Source organism: Gopherus flavomarginatus, chromosome 4, assembly GCF_025201925.1.
Source record: "Gopherus flavomarginatus isolate rGopFla2 chromosome 4, rGopFla2.mat.asm, whole genome shotgun sequence".
In the NCBI taxonomy this organism is placed as follows: Eukaryota; Metazoa; Chordata; order Testudines; family Testudinidae; genus Gopherus; species Gopherus flavomarginatus.
The window spans coordinates 94,612,211-94,635,855 of NC_066620.1; the positions used below are offsets into that span (position 1 = coordinate 94,612,211).

Here is a 23,645-nt window from a genome sequence, read left to right on the forward strand (position 1 = left end):
ACTAATGTGCCACTTGTTACTACTCTCTGCCATGTGGCTTCTTCCCTGAATTTCTGTCCCCAAGACAATATCTAGTCAATTGACAATAGAACGCTTGAACTGAACCAAATGGTGATTATTGCTTTCCAGTTCCTCCCCTACTTCTTTCTCCCCATCACAGCCTTTGTATTACTTATCAAATATCTTATTGATCTCTTTATTACAGGCTAATGTTCAGGCAATGCCAGGAAACAGTCTAAAAATATCCTGTACTAGGTTCACAAATGGGCTGGGTATACAGTATAATTTCTTCTATCAAATATACATTGGGCTACACCCAGTTAGTTATATATCCTAATATTCCATTAAGTATAGGAAGGAAAACTGCAGCTCTGTGCAGCCAATTCTTAATCTTTTTAAGGATTCCGCTCAGACAAAGGAAGTCTGACCCTGTTCGCATGCCTCTTTACTCCAGTGAAACTCCACTGATTTCACTGCAGTTATTCCTGACTCTCACTAGTGTATGTGAGAGCAGAATCAGGCTCTTACTCAAATCCATGTTCTTCCTGGGCTGGAGGCAGAGTTTTTTTGAGATAAAGGAACTCTTGATTGCTTCTTCAGGAAACTGGAGGGAAAACCATAATGCACTCTAATTTTTTACCACAATTTTTTAGAAAATATATATTTTAAGTTGGATAATAAGTAACAGAACCACATTAGGAATATTTGAAGATGCAATTTCTTTTGCAGGTTAATATTTTCAGATTATTTATTTTTGAAAACTTAACAAATGATATATTTAAAAGGGCAATAATGCACGGCAAGATATGTACTTATAGGTTGGCTGATATATGAGTGGGATATGTTTTTAAAATGAGGTGAGGCACTCCAAGGTGGGCATCTGTTAGCTGCTGAGTTTACTTCCTGTTGTGTATCCTGTGTTACTGGACATACTACTGTATGGTTTATTGCTCTTGAGGCAATGCATTTCTTTGGCCTGTCACAGTGTACCTGGGGCATGCCAGAACTATTGTTTAAATGTTAAAGACTCAGTCCTACAAAGAGCTGAGTGCTCTAGTACTGATCCAGCAAAGCATCCAAGCAGAGGATTTGATTTAAACACCTGCGTAAGGGGTTGATCTTGCTTCCGTGCAAGTCAATGGAAAAAACTCCCCATTTTGACTTGCATAGTGCCAGTGATCTTAGTGGAACTAGGTCTTGATCCTGCACCATCCAAGTGATTTTAAAGTAAAACATGAAATTGAGGACAGAGTAATATTTGCCTTGCAGGATCCAGGCTTAAATCCATACAATATCTATAAATGTCCTCTGTGTTGTTTGGATTAATGGGTTTGAATAAATGAGGGAATTTTCAGTGTAGTTAATGGAAACTGGTGGACATGATCCTGTTTCCTTAGACAAGGAGGTTCTACTGCATTATCACCTTCTTGTCAAGTTTCAATTATGCATTTTCTAATCAGAGATGCCATTTGTTGCATTCTGGGATACAATCCAGACCAGTGAGGGGTTATCACTGTCTGCCCTGCAACCTTGGGTGCCTCACAATGCATTGCTGCTGTTGCTCCCAACCTAGGCTGCTCACAAATCAACTTCCAGCAATGCAGGTCACACCTTGAGGTCTGTGTGGAGCTGCAGCTCTGACCTCAGCAGCCTGTCAGCAACACTCCAGTCACACTCTGGCTACTACCAACCTGGGATACTACTTGCAGAGTGGCCCCAACACACTCCCAGTCCTAGATTTTGCCTCAAATGTGTGTTCTGCATTGCCTAGCCCTCTCCAGATACTAAAGGTCTGTTGTCGCTGCCCAGTTTGCTATTTTAACTGGAGTTACCGGACAGTTAAGCTTAAACACACCACTGGATTAATTTTAATTTTAAAAAAGTTTATTTAACTACAGAGAGAGGTTTTAAGTCAGTACAAATATAAGGCATTAAAGTCAGAAATAGTTACAGGAGAAATAAATATAAAAATTTTTATATTTGGCTAAAACTTAACAAGCTAGACTTGGATCAAGGTAAAATCTTTACCATATGTTCCCAGCACCAGTGATGACCAAATTCTCAGGTCAGGATTTCCCCCATTGTCAAAAAGCTGGTTCCTTTATAGCAGGGGTCGGCAACCTTTCAGCAGTGGTGTGCTGAGTCTTCATTTATTCACTGTAATTTAAGGTTTTGCGTGCCAGTAATACATTTACGTTTTTGGAAGGTCTCCTTCTATAAGTCTATAATATATAAACTAAACTATTGTTGTATGTAAAGTAAATAAGGTTTTTTAAATTGTTTAAGAAGCTTCACTTAAAATTTAAATTAAAATGCAGAACCCTCCGGACTGGTGGCCAGGACCTGGGCAGCGTGAGTGCCACTGAAAATCAGCTCACGTGCCGCCTTCGGCACGCGTGCCATAGGTTGCCTACCCCTGCTTTGTAGTCTGAGGTGAAAGAGAGAGATGGCGGTTTTTAAGAACAGGTTAGACAAACACTGGTCAGAAATGGTCTAGTTATTACTTAGTCCTGCCTGGAGTGCAGGGGACTGGACTAGATGACCTCTCAAGGTCCCTTCCAGTCCTACATGTCTATGATTCTATGGCGAGATGCCTTGGTGGTTTTGCCCTCACTTTTACAGTCCAGTCACCCTTTGAAGTAGATTTTTCTGGGACATATCCCTCTAAACAAAATTTCTTAAAAAAGTTAAGAAGGTGACCTGGAGTTTAGTGGTGAAGGTGGCTCCAGGCTCTTTCTTCACCCCTGTGTATGCTGAAATGCAGACTTGCCTTGTGGTCTGTTATTTCCCCCCTTTCTGACTCAAAGACCCTGTTTACTACTTGTATGTAAATTCAGGTAAACACACACTCCTTTGTTTAGAATAGATCTGTTTAACAACTTTTGCCTACTCAGGGCAATGCGAGTTTGAACATGTGCTAACTATATCATATAGAAGGAATTCCATAATTTTATGTATAATATTGCTTCATACATTTTTCCTGACGATATTGGCGATCAAGATATTAGTTTTCAAATGATACCTCTAAAAGCATATTTTGCACAAAGATTATTACTGTAGTGTGTAGAGTGTAAATACGGGGGTGCTTTCCATTTCAGTTTGGTTAATTTCCTGTTTTAGCCATTATAGCAAACCTAACACACACAGCCTTTGCAGATAAATGGCCCTTGTAATGGAAACAAATACCACTTATTCCTAGCAGAAACACTGATAACATTACAAATGTCTGGGAAATTATGTTGAATTTGTCCTCCACACATACACCAATACACACTATTATTGATCAGTATGTTATTAACTTTCTATTAATATTTTACACTATCTTTTCAATATGGGTTATGACCTTAGTGAGGTGTGGGTACATTCAACTGGTCTGGCCAGCTGAAAGTCACTACCCATACCAGTGAGCATTGGGATGCTGTTAGGGTCACAGCTCCAACACCGGATGTAGACCAAAGGAACCCCAACATAAACTATTTTTTAAACCACAATTTTGGGTGCTGACTCTTGCTTTTTGGATGCTGTGAGTTGGCAACATGACAATCAGCAAAACGTTTCTTTTCCACAGCAAACAATCCACTTTCAGTGAGCCCAAAGATAATTTTAACTCACAACAAACACTGAAACCTGAGAACCTTTCCTCCACCAAAACAAAGGAGTGTGCTTCAAAATGGCCTTTTATTGTTCTGACCTTCTTTTGCTCCTTCCCCATATGCTCCTGTGGATGCCATTCCCTGATGAATGGGGCACATTCTGTTCTACAAGAGTGATTGATTGATTTTGCTTTCCTATTTCCTGGGTAAATTAACTGAGGGGTTAAACAAATAGGTGGCATCTGTGGCAGCCCAATTTTCTGAACAAATGGGGTGTTGAGTGTAGGTCAGAAGAAAATATGTTCATATTATTGAGCTCTAGTAAAACATTTGATTTTTCCAACTTCAACTTTCTAATTGAACTATGTACATAACTAGGAGATGGAGACAGTAATTCAGTCCATGGGACACATTTGCATAGTGGAGCAATCTGTTAATCAAGTTTGTAGAGTTGGTTCTTCTGGAGTAGCAAAATTTTGTGTCTTTCATGGATATGGCACATTTTGCTAATGGACTAGGTGGCACAGAGAATTAATGCAACGGCCTTGCAGCCTCTGAACACCGGAGTGCATGTGGCATAGACACAGGTGGATGTTGAATTTATTGGTCTTGCCCCAGTTCTTCATGAACGTGCTCCCAAAATACAATTTGGCAAGAATATAGATTAATGGTGGAGTTAGCAACGTGCATCTACAGGAGAGTGGGGTAATCCACAGGAGAACACTATAAGTAACATACAAATATTATATTTACAGCATATTTTCCCCTCTTGTGGGTTTCTTCATATGAGGGGATACTTGGAGCCCCTAATCCTGGACCTCTCTTAAGCAGATACATCTTTCAGAAAGTCACCAGATTTGGGCTGTTGCGACCTTCAAATCCCCCCTTGGTCTGAAAGTTCCAAAGTCTGAATCCTCTTTGGGTTAGTCAGAAATAAAAATTGGAGGAAAAAAACCATATCTGAGTCTTTATATATGTATAAAAAGATTTGGATATGTTTTTTTTCCTCCAATTTTTATTTCTGACTAACCCAAAGAGGATTCAGACTTTGGAACTTTCAGACCAAGGGGGGATTTGAAGGTCGCAACAGCCCAAATTTGGTGACTCTATATATACATCTGTCCCATTCATTATTCAGGAGGCAGTTGTCATAGGCTTTAGGACAAACATTAGTAGGCATTTCTGTTCTGATGTAAAAACAATAACCTAAAGCACTTTAGCAACTGGAAATAAATTGAAAGCAGATAGAGCAACAAAACTCACGTAATTCAAGATTTAGTAGTTGATCCTGCTGAGTGTCTCCTGGGAATTACTGAACACCCTTGAGTCATTGATTTCAGTTGAAATTGAGGGTATTCAGCTCTTTTGAGGGGGGTCGGGTTCATAATTTCATTGTACACAAAATTGTGATTATTAAAATTAAATTTCAGTTCTTTCAGTTTGACTTTTCATCGGGTAAAGTTACTTGTGTTAAATACACTATATTGTATTAATGACACCAGCATCTGAAGGTCAAAGTGGAAAATACATTTTGGGGTAATAAAAGGAGCAAGTTAAATATTTTTGATATTTTTAGATCCCCTGAGCCCATTCCTTCTCTCACTGGTATAAATCAGGAGTGACTCTGTTGAAATCAATTGAGTCCATCCATGTAGAATTAAATCCACACAGTTTAAAAGGACATAAGTAGGCATGTGGATTTTGCTGGTAGCTGACAGAAAGAGACCAGTAAGGGATGCCAGAATGGGGGACAGTATTTCAGTAGCAGTTGCACCAATGCCAAACAGGTAATACAACTTCCCTACTTCTACTAGAGATTCCCGTTTCGGCATTGAGGGATCATGCTAGCCCTTTTGGCCATAGTGCAGAAAGGTAGTGCAGAATCCCCCTAGTGGTGATATCTTAACAGCAAGGGAAAATTAAGAATTCCTGACTAATGCTGGTATTTAGAAACATAACTATATGTGTGACATGACCTAATATACGAATGATGAGTGGCTTTAGGTTAACCTGCTCATAAGCCAGACCCTCAAGGCACTTAAAGGAAAATTTTTTAATTTGGGTAATTTGCCCAAGACAGTTAATTGATAATGATTTCCGTACATTCTAGTTCACAAGCAAGAGAAAGAGTGCAATACTTCTCTTATCTCTCTTAAAAAGAGAGAATAACATTTTAATAATTATATAATCTTTTGAAAATTGTATGTTCACTTGGAGTTGGATAAAACAGCAGTAGCCTGTAATTGCTCAAATTATTATTGGTTAAAGAATTGCTAGTGTAAATTACAGTTTAAGTACATGTAAAAGAGCAGAAATTACATGACCTTTCCTAAGCTGTTTGGGGCAATGCTGGCTGCTGAAGAGTTATTAATGAATTCTGTCTCAAAGCTGGCAATGTAACTTGATGGACAGGGAGATAAGGCCTCATTCTGACTTCTCTTACAATGTTCTTCAAACTGGTGTAAATCCATCCGCTTCAGCGGATTTCTTTTTTCCTGGTAAACATTGCTGCAAGGGCTGGATGCTCCATCCCAAAGCCAGTTGGAGGGTTTTTTCCATTGATTTCAATGGGAATGGGTAAAGTAGCAAGCTTGAACTGAACAAGTAGCTAAGGGCCGCATGCTTCTCTCTGTTATATGATGTAGGGGATGGCATTGGAATTAAGACCTTCAGTGCTACAAGCACAACCCTCTCCTACTTAAGGTAACAGGAAAAAGTCCTCTAGTTGAAAACCAGATGAGAGTCAAACCTCTTATGTGGACAAGCCTCTAAAGCAGTGGTGGGCAACCTGCAAGCCGCATGCGGCCCATCAGGGTAATCCACTAGCAGACCACCAGTTTGTTTATGTTGACCATCCACAGGCATGGCCACCTGCAGCTCCCAGTGGCCGCGGTTCGCCATTTCCGGCCAATGGGAGCTGCGGGAAGTGGTGTTTCTTCATCCCGCGCTGCTTCCCGTTGCTCCTATTGTCCAGGAATGGCAAACCATGGCCACTGGAGCTGCAGGCAGCCGTGCCATGTAAACAAACTGTCTTGCAGCCCACCAGCGGATTACCCTCGCGGGCTGCAGGTTACCCACCACTGCTCTAGAGGGAGGATAAAGACCCATGCTCTGTGAATCTGGATTACACATGCAACATCAGTCTACTGCCAAAAAGGTGGGTGTTGAGGAATAACATTCTTTGGAGTAAGAGGCCATCTGGTACTACCCTGAACTCTCAGCTGGAATGTGGAAACTATTTAGATGCATGTTGCAGAAAACATTAGAAAACATAGGATTTGGGGATGAGAGCATTCCTAGACATTTCTGTGATGTACCAAGGGTATTTGTCTGATGGCTGTCACTGCTGCCTGTAGGTACAGCAGTCCTATACCTATGGGTGTAAGAATGTACACACAATTGTGCACATGACATTCCTCTTTGAGTGTCGGTCAGACTGGATCCTCGTTAAAACTGCAGACTTGCGGGAATGGAGCAAAGGAAGGGAAGGGAATGCTAATCAGTGTGTACTCAGGAGAATGAGCTTTCATTCACTAAAAAGCACAAGATGTCCAGCCATCACTTAATGTTTGATCTTCCTTTAGAATAACTACTGTACAGCAAGAGAAATATCAGAATTCTAGAAGGCTGCTCCTATTATCCAACAGGGATTCAAATGTTACGTTTCTTTGTTCTAACCAGGATGCCTTTCAAGAAGAATACTACAGAACAGGAGCCTATCCTGCTACTCCCATAGTGCCTCCTCGGCGGCCATGGACTCTTTTGAACTGGCTTTTCTGGGCCTTATTGCTGCTATATCCTTTATTCCAGCTGCTTATCAAGATGGTCAGCAGTGGATCATCACTGACGCTGGCTAGTTTTGCTTTTGTCATCATTGTGGGTAAGTTGTTAGAAGATCGCTTATAGGAATAGCTCTTTAAAAGGGCAAAGGTACTTTCATTTTTTTGGCAGGTACTATTTGCACTTGCCTAATGAATTTCCAGATGCAAATAAGATGTAATTTCCTTGTGCATATTTGCACTTACAATCAGGTAATTAGGGTGCAGGTCTCCAGACTTACACCCACAATTCAGTTGCTAGTGAATGTGGGTGTAGATTCAAAATTTGGGCTGTAGACAGACCAGTCCAGAGGCAATGCTGTTCCAGTGCATGTGAGAACAGGGGGTTTGGGTTAGTGGATGTGAGCACAGCTGCACTGTACCTTAAAATAATAATGAGTGAATCTCCCCAAGTTGCCTGAACTGTCTGGCCTTCTGGAATCTGCAAAATTGAGCTGAAAATTTCTCAGCAAAATCCTGAAGAAATGTTGTTGTTCATACTTGTGCAAAACTCCAGAGTTTGGGAAAATGATTGAATTGCTTTTTCATTTAAACCAGTTTGATTGGCCCTACTGGGCACTGAACAATCAATGGGATATATTGATAATCAGCACTCAGAGCGTGTTCCTTCTTGCTCCACCCCAGACCCTCATTTTTGTGGCTAAAGATTTTGTTGGTGGCTGTGAGGTTGAAAAACACCATCTGAAAATGTCATTCTTTAGTCTTGCTTGATATCCATGCCACAGAGCCCTGTCATGCACAAATGAGTGTTCCTATTGACCAGGGGTAGGCAACCTCTGGCATGCGTGCCGAAAGTGGCACGTGAGCTGATTTTCAGTGGCACTCACACTGCCCGGGTCCTGGCCACTGGTCCGGGGGGCTCTGCATTTTAATTTAATTTTAAATGAAGCTCCTTAAACATTTTAAAAACCTTATTTACTTTGCATACAACAATAGTTTAGTTATATATTATAGACGTATAGAAAAAGACCTTCTGAAAATGTTAATGTGTGACTGGCACGCAAAACCTTAAATCAGAGTGAATAAACAAAGACTGGGCACACCACTTCTGAAAGGTTGCCAACCCCTGTTGCAGAGTATGGGCTTGGGGACATCATGAAAGCCCAGGAGAGGAATTTAATGCTCATTCATTCTGTTGAGTAATGCATCCAGTGACACTAACTGTTGCAAATTCCTTCTCCTGGTCTTTGAGTTTTACATCAGGTCCAAAGAAATGCAACATGTTTATAGATACATGGACTTTTAATGCCAGAACGGCCCACTATGGCCATCCAGTCTGCCTTTTGCATGACACACTGTGGTTCCTGCATCTAATCCAATAACCTGGTGGAGCTAGGGCTTCTCTTGTAGAAAGACATCCATGTTCAGTCAGCTGCTCAAAAGGTGGTGGTGTCACGAGTGTAACTGAGGGCAGAATGAGCCCCTAGTATTGTCAGTAAATTAAAAGCCTTCTAGAGTCTGCAGAAGCAATTAATTTTGTGACAGAATGAAATGTGTGTGTAGTTTCACTTTCTGCATGTGTAGCTGCATGTTTTGTGCATGCAACTTAGCCACACGGCTTTGAAAAAGTTGCCCTTCTTCAACTCCCTGATTTCTGTGTGTGTTCACTTTTTTTTATACTATTCAGGACTAGACCAAGTGGAAATCTTGATGAAGCAGCTTCGGTTGTTCAAATGCTATTGCATATCAGTTATGTTAGCTATATGACTTACGGATGTATTGTAAAAAAAATATGGAACTTCCATATACCTACCGAGAATGTACTGACATGTTGCTTACAGCAGCAGTTATGCTGGGGCAACTCCAGGAATTAATTGATATGGGGGGAATTAACATTTTTAAATACTGTATATTACTAAATAGGATCTGTACTGAGACTCTCTTCTTAGAACTAAAACCAATTGCATAGAGCAAAGATCACAGAATTGGCTCAGACTGACGAGCTTTTCAATTCCTGTGAATAGTTTCACTGGCCAGCACCCTGCCAATCAGAGAGCAAGTCCCTAATAGAACTGTAAATGGCTCAACTGGTCTGGGGCCATAGCCAACCAATCTGAGCCCAGCTCCCTCCTTAACGCTGCTCTGGTTTTCATCTTTTGTTTGTTTGGTTTTTGTTTTTAATTGGTTTCCTGGGGACCAACCAGTCATAGACTTCCCCTCTGTCATCCTTCTGAGATAACTTAAACTTTCATGGCAAATTAGAAAGGCTGGAACGACACCATAGCAAGCACAGCATGGTTACTCCTTCCCCTTCTTTAACGATAGCGTGTGTTCCTATCATTGCTGTTTGTTTGTTTGTTTGTTTGTTTGTTATTATAACCTTAAATATGACTGAGTCACAGCAAGGTTGGAAATACTCAAGTTAGCAATTTTCTTTTTCACAGGAGTGTAGTAAGTCAATAAAAATGTTCTGCAAGCAAACAATAAAAACACCATATCCCACCTCTCCTTGAAACATAAGGTATACGAGAGAGAGAGAAAAATTGACTTTGTGTTACCTTTGAATAGAATTGCAAATATTTGAGTCTATGTAAGACCATGCCTTTTAATTTTATTGTAACTTTTGCTTGTAGTTTGGAATTGACTGAAAAACCAGTGTTACATTATAAGCTACAACAGAGTTCAGAGAATGCCAAAGAGTTTGTACTTGTGGTTGAGAGCTCTTTTAGAATCCTTTTCTGAGAATGCAGCACATTGAACTGTGGGCTCTGTTTAAATTCTGGTTGCTCTGGTTCACATTCTGTCTACAAAAAGCATATCTTAGAACTGTCCGAGTTGCATCTTTTATCTCTGGTTGTCTAGAGCACTCCCACCGAATGTGGAAAATTAAGAGAAATGTGAAGAATAATCTTACAATGTGTGAAGGGTATTTAAAAAAAAAAAGGCACAAATGTAACCCCCCCCAAGAATGCACATTGTGACAATAGTAGTTTGGAACGTCAAAGTTCTTTTTTGTAGAATTTTGTGTGTCAAAGTTGTGGGGTGGGGGGGCTAAAGAATATAGTATAGAGGGGAAAAGTCAAAAATCTTAGATAAAATATTTGTAAAATCAAATGTAAGGACAGAGAAATTGTCCTATTGAATCAGACCAGGGATCCATCTGGTCCCATGTCTTGTCTGTATTGCTTCAGAAGCAGGGATGAGGGATGTTCCATAGGGGGAGTTTCTACCTAATCCCCTTATAGCCATGAAATTTCAAATCCCCCTTGGGGAGGAGGATGGGGACGAGGGCTAACTGTGATGCTGTAGGTTACCATGGATTTGTTATAATACCATGACGGTTGTACCATGTATTGCTGCCTTTGGCAGGTTCTCATCGCATTGACAAACTCTTTGAGCCCAGTCTTCCATTCCTTATTCTGTCAAAAGTCCTTCAGAGTTTTGCCTGAGTGAGAACTCAGGCTCAAATCCTGTACCTGCTTAAATGGACATTTAAGCATCTTAAAGCAACTCGTTCCTTGCATGAAGAGGGTAAAGCGTAAGTGACTGTGCTCCCTTCACACCATATCCATAGTTTTATAGTGGGTGGAGGAACTGGAACTAAAGCTATTTGTGTGGCGGGAACTGGGACTCTCTACTGCCAGTCCATAGGCTGTGCTGCAGTAGCAGCTGCACCCTGTCTCTGCATGCTCCTGGTGCTGGGTCTTCCATGCCCCAAACTTGAATAGAGTTTTTGAACGAAACCTTTTTGCTCTGTTTGCTACTGGGCTCAGGTTGAGAACTTCAGTAAAGAGAATCTGGCCTTTGGGGATTAAATACAAGTCCCTGTCCATGCAGCGTTGCCTTCAGAGGTTCAAGTGCTGGGCTATTATTTCTTTTCCTTTCTGTCCCCTCCACTCTCCCCAGGCAGCTTTTGAGATCCATCTCCTCCACATAAACCTCAGAACTGAGCACTTCTTAATAATCTCTTAAGCATGACTACCTCATCCCTGTCCAACCCTGTCATCCTTCTAACTCCCCTCTACTGTACCTTCTTCAATTCTGCAGTAGACTTCCTGTAGCAGGTACAGCACTGCACCCACAACTGTGTAAAAGCCCTGGGAAGTAGTTTGCTTGGTTGCCATAACAATCGCCCTGATTTATGTTCTGTTTATACAGCTCCACATGCTGATTTCCTTTTTTTGTTGTTGTTGTTGCCAGACACCGCAGTGATGATTTGAGTTTGTCATTATCCCAGCTCACTTGTCCTGCTCTGGTTCTTCCTCTCCACTCTGTGTTTCCCAGCTCTTGACCATTTGAAGCCAAAATCATTGTTGCCATTTTGTTTGGTTGAACTGAGTCCTCATTGTGTTACTGGCGTTTTCCAGTCAGAGTGAGAGCGCGGCCTGTCTCTGCACGAGCGAGGTCACCTCAAGGCAGCTTCTCTCTTCCCTACCATGTGCTGCTGTGCAGAAATATAGAGCAGCATCGCTGAGGACCATGGATCTCCCTGTGGGCAATAGCTGCCTGAAAGGGAGCAGGAGGAGGTGGGGCTGGACATTTCATTCCACCAGCCCTTCACTTGGGATTTTGCTCCTGTAACATTTTACCCTAGCGCACACTCTATGCAACATTTTAGAAGGAAATACTTAGCCTTTCGTCCAAGAAGCTCAAAGCGTATCCCATATAATTGGTGAACCTCACTATACCGCAGCCAGGTGTATTGTTATTTATTGTTGGTCTTTTTTACAGATTGGTAAAATGAAGTGCAATGTGTCAAATTATCCATGGACTTACTCTCCATTACGTCAGTGGGGGTGTAAATTAGTGTAGAATTTGGTTACTTGGTGAGTTGTGGGGGAAGCTCGGAAAAGAACCCAGCAGTCTTATGTGTCATTCGCCTGATCCAACTACTACAACATCCTTCCACTGATGAAACCTGTTTTGAAGGTTCAGGTAGATCATCTGTGGCTTCATCCTTGGAGGTTCAAACTGTGGTTTTTAAAAGGAATTATTTAATTCTGAACTTCGCTTTGAATCCATATTCACTATCATTGTGGTGCTTGTTTTCCTATTTTTGTCTGAAATCAATGACTTTACAGTCTTTCCAACTACTGAGGTTAGCTGTAAAGGTCTGCAGTTTCTGGTCTCTTCTTTTAATGCCTTCCTACATGAGGGTGTCTTGCAAGCTTATTTCCAGCCTATAGATTCATCTCTTGAAGAGATTTTGAAAAATCCCTATTGTACCTTATTTTTTTCCTTCTGTCTCCTTTTAGAAATCAAGCCTGTAGGCAAAATGCTCCCTTTTGACTTTCCCATGTGCCTTTCTCAACAAAAGGATTTTACTTTATTCAGCGATGTTTCAAATGAACAATTCTTGTGAACCATTGTTGGCCCTGTCTTGCCAACGTGGGCAAACCAGTCAGGGAATACTTCCAGCAAAAAAGAAACTGGTTATTTTTAATTACTCCCCATCAGTAAAGTTAGTTGAGGTGGCCTTGACTGTAAGGTGGACAAGAGGTAGCCACTGCTTTTGGTCATGCTGGCTGTATTTTCTGATTGGTTAGGGATGTGCTGATGCTTTAGGGAAGAAGGCTGAGCTATTTCTTGCTTTCTTCAGATTGGTACAAAAATCATTAATTCATAAGCAACTTGATCAGTATTTGTGAAGTCTTCCACGGACTTCAGTGGGTGTTGGATTGGGCCTTAACAATGTATTTCTAATAAATTGTGCATGTGTGTGTGCGGATCTCTCTCTCTGTCTGTTCCTCTGTCTCTCCTTCTCTCCTAGATACTGCTTGGTGGCTAAAAGACCTTGATGAGGGCTTGACTATAGTAAGTGAAATCGTTTGAGCTCCCTAGGGTTGCCCATAAGACTTCAGGAAATTATTCACGTTTGGGCTGGCTGGATCAGGATAGAGTGCTGAGCTTTTTGTCAGAGAAGCCTTTTCCTCCCTGTGATGCTTCTTGTAAGCTTAGTGCTATAAGTTTTGCTACCAACTGTGCTTTTCAGTAAAAACAAAACTCTTGCTCTGAGGTTCATATTCTGATATGAGAGGAACTAATTTAATTAGCACCTGCTAATGATTTGTCTTAGAATTATCTTAATGAGGGGAGGTGCCCAGAGAAGATCCCAGATGAATAACTGCAAATCCCTTTTTCTTGGGATTTATGCAAACAACTGCCTGGATGCTGGGAAGGGGAAATGGAATCATATTAGTCATTCTGGAAGCAGGTGTTTGAGCATTTCCTCCTGCAAAATATCTGCAGGAGCAGGCCAAGGGGGAGGACTCCCCTGTTGGACCTTGTCCCTAGTCTTTTCAATGGGAACCATAAGAACGGCCATACCAGGTCAGACCAAAGGTCCATCCAGCCCAGTATCCTGTCTACTGACAGTGGCCAGTGCCAGGTGCCCCAGAGGGAGTGAACCTAATAGGTAACGATTAAATGATCTCCCTCCTGCCATCCATCTCCATCCTCTGACAGAGGCTGGGACACCATTCCTTACCCATCCTGGCTAATAGCCATTTATGGACTTAACCTCCATGAATTTATCCAGTTCTCTATTATAGTTGTAGCCTTCACAACCTCCGCAGGCAAGAAGTTCCACAAGTTGACTGTGCGCTGTGTGAAGAACTTCCTTTTATCTGTTTTAAACCTGCTGCCTATTTCATTTGATGGCCCCTAGTTCTTATGTTATGGGAACGAGCAAATAACTTTTCCTTATTCACTTTCTCCACACCACTCATGATTTTATATACCGCTATCATATCCCCTCTTAGTCTCCTGAGGAGGAGGGACCTGTGTGACCATGTAAAGGCTGGGCTGAATTGCCATCCTTATGCTTGGGGTGCAGGAATATGGTTATTAATCAGTTGATTATTTTTGACCTACTGCCAAATCAGCTTGTGCTTCTTCCTGTTATAAACCATCTAGGGAATTTCTGACCAATATGTCCCATTTTCTAAAACTCTGATCTTATCCCCACGGAGGCTAATAGCAAAACTCCCCTGTAGGTCAGTGATCAAGGAGCAGGAGCTTGTTAGGGTAGTAACTGCACACTCCTTTCCAAGAGACAAAGTGAAGTGTATATGTTTGTATTCAATACCTCCTTAGTAAGGCATATCCCATCATCTTTTAAGCTGGGCCATTTCCAGGGCCCTGGATCAAGAACCCTTAACCTGTTCTGCAAATGTTTTCCTTTTACTGCCCTGTGTAGGAAGTTGGGGGGTTTTCTTTACAACTGGATGGCATGTTGTGGCAGTAGGAGAGAGAGATGTGATACCTATATCAAATGGCTCATTTATCATTTCGGTAAAGGGAAACGTGCAGTAATGCTCCTTGATAAGTCCATTGTGTTGTAAGAGGGGAAATCACTTTTTCAAGCTAGCGTTGATTAAAGTAACATGGGAAAGTTTCCTCAGCTTCCATTTTTCTTGGCTGATTTGTATTGCTGCTGCAGCATCTGATGGGACCAACCCTGAGAAGGTCTCCCATTGACTTAGGGCCCTTTAAACAAAGCTGTTAGATTATGTATGACTGTTTTTCTTTTCTTTTACATTCTCAGATAATGGGCCAGTTGCTCTGCTGTGGCCACGGAGTGCACAGCAAGGGTACAAACATGGCCTTGTAAAGTTCACCTTTATACTATCCTTATCCTGGGGCTACTGTGTGCAAGCATAAGCCAGAGCAGCCTAAAGGCTGATGTAAGTTATGTTGCTTGCCAATGGCACCAATGACCTGAAACAGCTGGAGAATGATGGGGTGCAGGGAAACTCTGGTTACTACTACATGCCAGTAGGTGCTGCCATCCCACCTCTCCCCTCACCGAAGGGTGCCCCAGTACTGGCCTCTACTACCATGTGCAGGATGTTTGGACTTGGGGAATTTGTTCGGGGTTAATTCTTGTGGTGGTAAACATGAATTTTAATGATACTCTTGCAAATGATGATAGAAAAATAATGGATATGAAAAAGGTGTAGGGTCTTCCCCCTTCGCTCTCAGTGAAAACCACAACAGGGACTGGGCTTTTCAAAAGATCCGTAGAAATTGTTCCATGATTGCAGTAGGCTTTGGATCAGGCTCCAAGTGCCATGGCTGGGCACTGAGGCTTGTGCTCCTGTGTCACTCGAGCATTAAGAGACCAAATACCTGTATTAAGCCTGCCCTTTCAGAGACAGATTCCCCTTTCTACAATGAGCTATAGGATGCAGTGATCACATCTGAAAATCTTTTCAACGCAGCCTTTGATAACCTATCAAGGGATACCCAGACTACACCACACATTCTGGAGCAATGTTAGCTGAAAAAGTGAAGGTATTTAGCAAAGTTACCCCAGTTTGCTTATTTATTAGTGAGTGTGAGGGAATGAGGGTTTCCAATGCACTTTAAATAAGTCTGTTCACTTGATTTTGTGAGAAATGAAATTCCTTTCTAGTCCAAATATTGCAAATGGCTCATATTAATACATTTGCTCCTTCAAATGCAGAACATTGAAGCTGACACTGGACTTCAGCTATTGAAATGTGGTTAGTTCTTAGCACATTTGTAACTGTGGCGCTCATTAGCGCAGGAACAGCAATAGTGTTCTGATATGCAAAGTGTATAAAGTGGCGTGTGGACTGAAGCATGGCCAGTGGTTGCAAGGGCTGGGTTCTATTTCCACAGCTCCCCCTGAACTGTTGTCTGCCCCAGGGCAAGTCACTGCATGGCTCTAATTTCTGGTCAGTGAACGTACCTTCCTTTGTAAAGCACAGAGGTCTATGGATTTATAAAGTGCTTTATAATGACAGTTGTCAGCAAGGTAATACAGTCGGCCTCATGTAGCCTTGTAAAACCTTTTCCTTGTGGCTTAATCACTCCCTGGGGGCAGTCAAGTTTTATGTAATTTTTCTTTTTCTTTTTCTTTTCTCTCTACAGCTTCTGTTGGTGTCCGATGGATGATAGGAGTGACTGAAATTAACAAGGGTTCTACCTACGGCAACAATGACAACAAGCAGAAACAAATGTAGTATCTCCAGAGACTGCTTCAATACCGAGGGAACAAATGCAACTTCTGAAAACTCTTTACTTGCACATCATGCTCTTTCAAGTGAAAGGGGGAGCATCTCTGAATTTGTGCTCCCATTTTGTTTCCTTGGGGCTGGGGCTAGATTTCAGACTTGCTGAAAGGTGTTCTGCATCTCACCTCTTCAGAACAGGTTGGCCTTTGTTTGTTGGTTTTCATATGAAGTGTCTTATATTTGGAAGAAAAAACATTAGTGGGATATTATAGGTCCACATGGGAATTAATTAACAGTTGGCTGTGGCGGGATACAAGTTTTTCTCAACATGCTGTATGGAATGGATCATAAAGAAAATTAAAATGGAAATTTTGTATGTCATCAGTTTACTGACGATAATTTGTTTCAATATACTTTGCTCAATTAGAGAAATATCAAATTGAACCAGGCCCCCTACAGAAAATAGGTTTCAGTTGAGCTATTCCAATTTAGGTCCTAATTGTACAATGAGATCCACTCAGTCCCTGCACCCATTAGCTTGAATTGGACTGAGTATGTGGGTCTGTCCCTCCAGCTCACACTGCAAGATTGGGGTCTTTGTGATGTAACTGGTGGTAGAATTTGGCCCAGTGAATTTTGAACATGGGTCTGGTGTTTAGACATGACAAACGTACCTAGTACATCACTATTCCTTACAAGTACTAAGCAGTTTTGGATTAGCTTCAGAGCACTGATGTATGCAGTGATTAGACTGAATACTGTTTACGTTTTGGGAGAGGTAATAAGATTATTTTAGCTTACAAAACACTTAGACATATGGGCCTTCAGACAGTGGTAGGAAAGAAAGGCAGCTGTATGTCTGTCAACAAAACAAAGTTAGGGAATCACTTGCTTTTGTCTCTTCTGAGAAATAACTACACTTAGCCTCAGAGGGTGCAGCTTAAGACCACTTGAAGCTAGATGATTTCCTTAGATGTTGTTTTCTGGGCATGCCTTACATTTCAGAGCCCTATGGAGTTGATCTAGTTTCCAGTGACAAAACCTTACTGATGGTAGTGATTCCAAGCCCTTGCTTTTTGGAAAAAATTCTGTCCTTCATTAAGCTAGGCATGCTTTTATATCCTAGCTCTCCTGCCCTTGGGCCATCTTGGTTTTTAAACATCATAACCTGTGGAAATTTCCTGATTGAAAAGTTTTTTTTTGCAACCCATGAATACCTGAAGGCCACTATTCTGTTTTTCTCCCAGATTTGGGCATAGTGCATTTCACCAAACCACAACTTCTATCTGTACTAGACAGTGCCATTTACTGTTGGGACCCCCCTCCCCCGCCAAGGGTATTCTAAAGGGAATTTGGGGAAAGCCTCTCAAGCAGTTTTATTTGTAACAGATGGTGAAACCATGCAGTGGGATACTCAAAAGAAACAGGGCTAACAATGCAAAGAACTCCATGAATGAGGTATTTGCTGTTCAGTAGTTCAAATCTTACTTTTAAGAGAGAAATATTTCTAACAGTGAAAGTGGGGATAGTGCTACTTTTTTTTAGTGGAGGGCCAGTTGCAGGGAATGGGTTTGAAACTCATGGCTGTTAGAAAAATGTGGCATCTGAAGGAAGGAATCGGAATGTCTGAGGCAGATTAATTTTGCTCACTTTACTGGTATACAATGGCTGAGACGTCAGGATTTCATGCCCACACAGCCTTAAAGAGCTCTGAGTAGTATAGGGACAAGGTCTCTTAAACTCACTGCTAAGGATAGGGCCTATGCTTGCATTCCTGCCAGGCTCACACCATTCAGTGAAACGAAGGCGAACTTTGAGTGTACAAAGATCCTATAACTGCAGGCTTCCTTAGGCCTTTTCTACATCTAAAATGGAGTAACTGCTGGGGCCATGCTGAGGAGAATAGAGGCTGTGGGCATGCTTTTGCCATAGTACAGTACTGGGGCAGAGAAGGATAACAGTACTAACCAGAACAGTCCACCACGAGAGATGCCCGGCCCAATACAGTACTGTGCAGAAACCCTGTGGCATGGCTTGACTTGACTCGCAGCCACCCCCCATAATGCTGCACAGCCCCTTCCTGTCATTTTGAAAGTGAGGGCAGCAAGAGGAAACTCTGTTCACACCATCTTACTGGAGCACAAAGTAGGGAGAGGGCCTCACTGCTGAACAGCAAATGAGTATTAGGCACGCAGCCCTTGTATTTATTTTAATGTTATATGAAAAAATGTTTAAGTGTGGAGTGTTTTAGTACATAGCAATTATTATTCTGAGAGAGAGAGTTAGAGTTACAGTAGATTAGACTAAAGCACTTAAATCTGTCTCTTTCATTCCATGCCCTCCCAGGAGTCCCACTGATTTTAACTGGGAATTTTGAATGAACAAGGACTGGACCTTCCAAAGCTCTACTTAAATTTAAGTGATTATCCTGCCCTTGTTTCTTAAATCAGCACTGTACCTCTTGTGGCTTTGCTGGAATACCTGTAAAAGGTACTTGCCAAAAAACCCCTCTTATTGTATTAAAACAATGACATTGTCAGACATCAGTGTTTACTTCCCTCCCCTGAGCAACTGTATGTTTGTTTTTACAATGGCCTTAACAAAAGTAGTCTTAAGTTTGTTTATACAAAAAAATAAAGAGTTAAAGTGCAAAACTTGTCTTTGAAATGCAGGGAATTTTTAATGTAGCTGATACCAAACACACACTGAGGGTTGCTTAACATTTTCCTTCCCAATCTGTTGCAGCTATGGAGTGAAGGCTGTTAAAGTGAAGCAAAATAAAACGTGTTTTTGTTGTGTGTTTCTCAAAACACCCCTCTGAGCGTCAGGTGGATACTGTGCCTTTAGATACTGTCCCAGTGCTTGTAAGAAGTATCCATTTCTATGGTGAAGTCTGCGGTGCTCTTAACCAGTCAGCAACAACACCCTGAAAGTCTGATGTTTCAATCCAGCATCACTGGCCTGTTTATAAAGGTATATTTGATTGGCAAACATGGAGGGTTTTTCATTTTTTTTATTAGGTTATGCAACTGGCTTTTCTGTTCTAAAGAGCAGAGTAAAGAATGTAAAACTCTACGGAGTGGCTGTTCTGCTTCCTTGAGTGTGATACAGGAGGTAAACTTTCCACAGCCTGTGTTGGAGAAATGTTTCAAAACTGTTAGGAAACCCTTTGAGGTACTCTTTCAGGGGGCAGCTCCACTATAGCTTTTGACTACCTTCAGAACTTCCATCTTCCACAGATGCAGCAGCCTTGTAAAACATCCACTCTCTATATAGGGTGTTTAGTGCATCTGGACGTGTTTCGAACAAAGCTGGATCTCTTTCCTTGTTGCTTATATGCACTCTTGCCTGATTAATGCCCTAAGTAAGTCATTGTGCTCTCTTTAAAAATTAATCTCTCTCATCACCTCATTGTTCACAGTTCTACAGCACCACCAAAGCTCAAATCCTCCATGTCTATTGGAAGTATCTGGCTTGACACAACACAGATGTGTAGTTTAATTTGAAAAGTTGAGAGAGAGATAGATACACCTTGCAGTGTTGTCATCTCCCTAAATAGGGGAAACTATTCACTTGTTTCAACACTTGACAATAGGTACCACAGCTGTATCTCAATGTTGCTGTGTTTGCTTTGTTTTCTGAACATTGCTCAGCATTCTATATTTCTTGCTAGCAGTCCTAAGTATGCTCAGAAGTTCAATGCAAACTAGGAATTGGTGGCTGTTATTCCTGTAGGCCTTGCTTAGTGTCATCTAAATTTCCCTTCTACATGGATAGTGGAATAGCCATTGTCATCTGTGCACATGCTCAGGGGGAGATTAGCCAGAGGGGGTACAAAGAGTCAAAAAGTAGGTGATCAGTGACATTTCAGGTTCAGATTAGAGACTTTGCATGCACCACAAAATAAGATCAAAAGCTCTAGTATTTTTTCCTCTCTGCAGATGCTGTGTACTTCCAAAAATGCATTGGCCATATTGAACAAAGCTGTAACCACTGGACAATTCATTCTTCCTTGACAAGCAGCATGAGTGGTAAAAACGTTCAATACTCTTACCATTGCTTGCATATTGATGAACTCAACAGACATTTGTAACTTATCCAGAAGAACTCACTGGCACAGACAGCTGTTATTTCAGTCCAAGCTTTGTTGCCTTTCAAATGCTTCAGAGTGGATGTTTATTTGTATCTTCAAAAATGAAGAGAGAACCGCACAAAAAAAACTTCCTAAAATAAACCATTTATTGAGAAAAACTTTTTCTGTAATTTCATTAATCAGCCTTTTGCATAACAAATCTGAAGCTGGGCAAAAAAACAGAGTAAAAGTTCACAGTCAGTGCACTCAAATAGGAGATTTAAAAAACAAGGTCCAGAACGCCTGATAACACTACAACTTTTTTCGAACCTAGAAAGTCCAAAAATACTACATATTAACATTACAGTTCTCACTTAAATGAGAAACATTACAGTTCTCACTTAAATGAGAAACATTTAAAGAAAAGAACAAAAAGGTAATGGTCCATATACAGTAGTAATGGCACTTTCACTGAAACATGCAGCTTCTTTAAACTTGCGGAAACTGTCACACGAGCAACATGTGCCAAGTAAAACATACAGGAGCAGCAGTAAAAGTGACGCTTGTCACTTGTGCAGTCTTCAGTCATGGTAAGTTTAAATTTTATACTGTTTCTTAGCACAGTCTTTATGTAAATATTACATACAGTAGTGATTAGCAGATACTTCACCAGAGTACAAGAGGCCACATGTTGAGTAACTTCATTCTTCATCTGTGCAAACCTGTGAAAGGAGGACACAAGACATTAAGTCACAATTAAAGAGAGTCTAATTTATACAGATTGCAGTAAAGAAATCAGGTCACCTCTTCTTCCCACACACCAAGTGGATAGTGTTTAACTCCCTCTCTTTTCATAACACTCAGTGACAATATTATGATACAAGCTAATGCCTCTATATGCTGTCTCTACCCATCAAAACAAGTGCTTTCTGCTGACATGACTGATCCAATTTCATTATTCTAAATCTGATAAGACAAATGGTCTTCTTGGAGCATGCCTGGCTCTAGAGAGTAACACCAAGGGAAAGCTGCCAGAATGTGTGGATTGACTTTGCAAGCTTTTAAAGCGAATTTGACCAACAGTGGCTGAGGAGGATAGATGGCCTACTTTGTTTTTCTGAATTAATATACAATGATAAAAGTTAAGATTGGTTCATATACAATTTATATAAGCTGTCCCAACCAAAATCTACATCCCACTGAACAACAAAGTCTTTGAAATGGACAGGGCACTTCCATTTCAGGTGCTTGAATACCAACAACACCAACCCCAACCACTAGAAAAAAACAAAACTAGAAAGTAGTCGTTAATTTTTGTATGCCAGAGAACTATTTTTGACAGGATTTAAGTTTTATTTAAATTGCTAGGGAATGGACTGTCATCTATGCATTACTCAAGTCATTGTAAACGTACTCGCTAAAGTTTAGGTATGACTCCCATTAACAGCACAGCTGGTACTACCACTAAACTCATAAGTGTTTTTAAAATTTAAAGATCCATGTCAAGGCTGCTTTAATCTGTGTTTAAGTTAGTAACAGCCCTTCAAACTCAATGAAGAATGTGTACTATAAGATGTACAGAGACACCACTGCAAGTTTGCTGCAGCCACACTCCTTTAAGAAAATATGTACCAACTATCAGAGGGGTAGCCGTGTTAGTCTTTAAGGTGCTACAGGACTCATTGTTGCTTTTTAGAGATCCAGACTAACAGATGTACCGGAGCATGAGCTTTCATGGCTGTACCAACCTAAATTATTAGCTATGAAGATAAGTGAAGATCTTTTCATTCAGATATGTGATAGTGCCTGCAAACCATGTGTGTTTTAAAATGTCTTACTTTTTGTGTTCTGCCTAGTATTGGCTTAACATTTTCACTATCAAGAGACGATGCCCTCCAGTTGTACATGCATTCAATGAATTTACATCTCTCTCATTCCTATCTACTATGATCCTGGCACTAAATCAGCTTGACAAACCTTGACAAATGGATGATCAAGGAGCTGGCTAGCTGTCCATCTCATCTTTGGATCACTTTCCAGGCAGTGAGAAAGGAAGTCTTTTCCTTCTGGGCTTACCCTTTCAGGGATAGGAGGCTTATGACCCATCCCCACTTTATACATGATCTGAAAGTTGTGCTCATATTCATGCCAGGGTCTCTGCAACAAATAATATAATGGCTGAATGCAAGGTTTGGTAAGTGAGCCCATAGTGACGGTCTTGAAATGATCGCAGGACATTGATGACACACACCCCAAAAATTACACAAGAGGAAGAGAAAATGCTATGGGTAAGAAGTTATTAAACATTTAGACCCAATAACAGAAACATATCCCATGCTCTAGGTCCACAAACAAATGACTGTTCCATCCCCCAAATGTCAATGTATCATAGAATCATAGGACTGGAAGGAGATTATTTAGTCCTGTCCCCTGCACTCATGGCAGAACTAAGTATTATCTAGACCATGCCTGACAGGTGTTTGTCTAACCTGCTCTTAAAAATCTCCAGTGATGGAGATTCCACAACCTCCCTGCAACACCATGGCAGTCTTAGTCACTGGAAATAAAAACATATGCAAGTCTGCAAACCTGATTTTTCTTTGGGGGATATGAACTAATAAATGAATATCCATTTTATGCTGTTCAATGAGGATTGCACCAGCCTCTTTTATAAATGGCTGAGCCTATATTATAGAGCATTCTGAAGCAGTCTGGTATGTGAAATGTTCTTACCTTGCCAGTAACCATCTCTATTACAACACAACCCAGACTCCAGATGTCTGCTGCACGGCCATGCCCTTCTCCTTTAGCTCTAGTAATTACCTCAGGTGCCATGTATGCTTTGAAACAACACATATGGTGGCGTCAATTTATACAACAGAAGGAACAGAATGTACCTAAATAAAGTGATTAAACTGAGCCATCAAATGCTTTTCAATACATCTGCAGTCAATTACCACTGGTGATTCCTTTCTGTTTTAGGATATCATTTACTGGCTTCTTGAGTTCTCTGAAATAGTCCCAGGATAAATGTTTTTCATCTTTAAGTTAACACGGCTGAAACAGTACATATTTTTCAGTTTTTCCTTTGCTTTAAAAAAAATTCAACACCAATGCAAAAGAACCCTATGCCATTTCCATAAGGGGTCAGAGGAAAGTACCTTCTTAAATAGAAAAAAGGGGCCACTCCTGTGAAATGTAGTTACACACTCTTCCTGTG

At 41.0% G+C, this 23,645-nt stretch overlaps 2 protein-coding genes across 12 annotated transcripts in view; one reads left to right on the forward strand and one right to left on the reverse strand.

Annotated features, from left to right (window-relative positions):
* Positions 1-19,699, forward strand: part of AGPAT4 (1-acylglycerol-3-phosphate O-acyltransferase 4) — a 131,576-nt gene extending 111,877 nt beyond the window's left edge. For 3 of the 5 annotated variants that reach the window (XM_050949148.1, XM_050949151.1, XM_050949150.1), the window contains 2 exons: positions 7,275-7,473; positions 16,271-19,699. In XM_050949148.1, the coding sequence (XP_050805105.1) occupies positions 7,275-7,473; positions 16,271-16,362 (291 nt within the window). In that variant the 3' untranslated portion in view covers positions 16,363-19,699. The remainder of the gene's footprint in view (positions 1-7,274; positions 7,474-16,270) is intronic. The other 2 variants (XR_007773833.1, XR_007773834.1) reach the window with 2 other exon arrangements.
* Positions 19,700-20,811: 1,112 nt separating this feature from the next.
* The window catches only part of MAP3K4 (mitogen-activated protein kinase kinase kinase 4), a 166,345-nt gene continuing 163,511 nt past the window's right edge, over positions 20,812-23,645 (reverse strand). For 6 of the 7 annotated variants that reach the window (XM_050949014.1, XM_050949017.1, XM_050949015.1 and 3 more), the window contains 3 exons: positions 23,159-23,265; positions 22,403-22,582; positions 20,812-21,147 (listed from right to left, as the gene is read on the reverse strand). In XM_050949014.1, coding sequence (XP_050804971.1) covers positions 21,127-21,147; positions 22,403-22,582; positions 23,159-23,265 — 308 coding nt within the window. In that variant the 3' untranslated portion in view covers positions 20,812-21,126. Of the gene's footprint in view, positions 21,148-22,402; positions 22,583-23,158; positions 23,323-23,645 lie in introns of those variants that run through there. The other variant, XM_050949021.1, reaches the window with a different exon arrangement.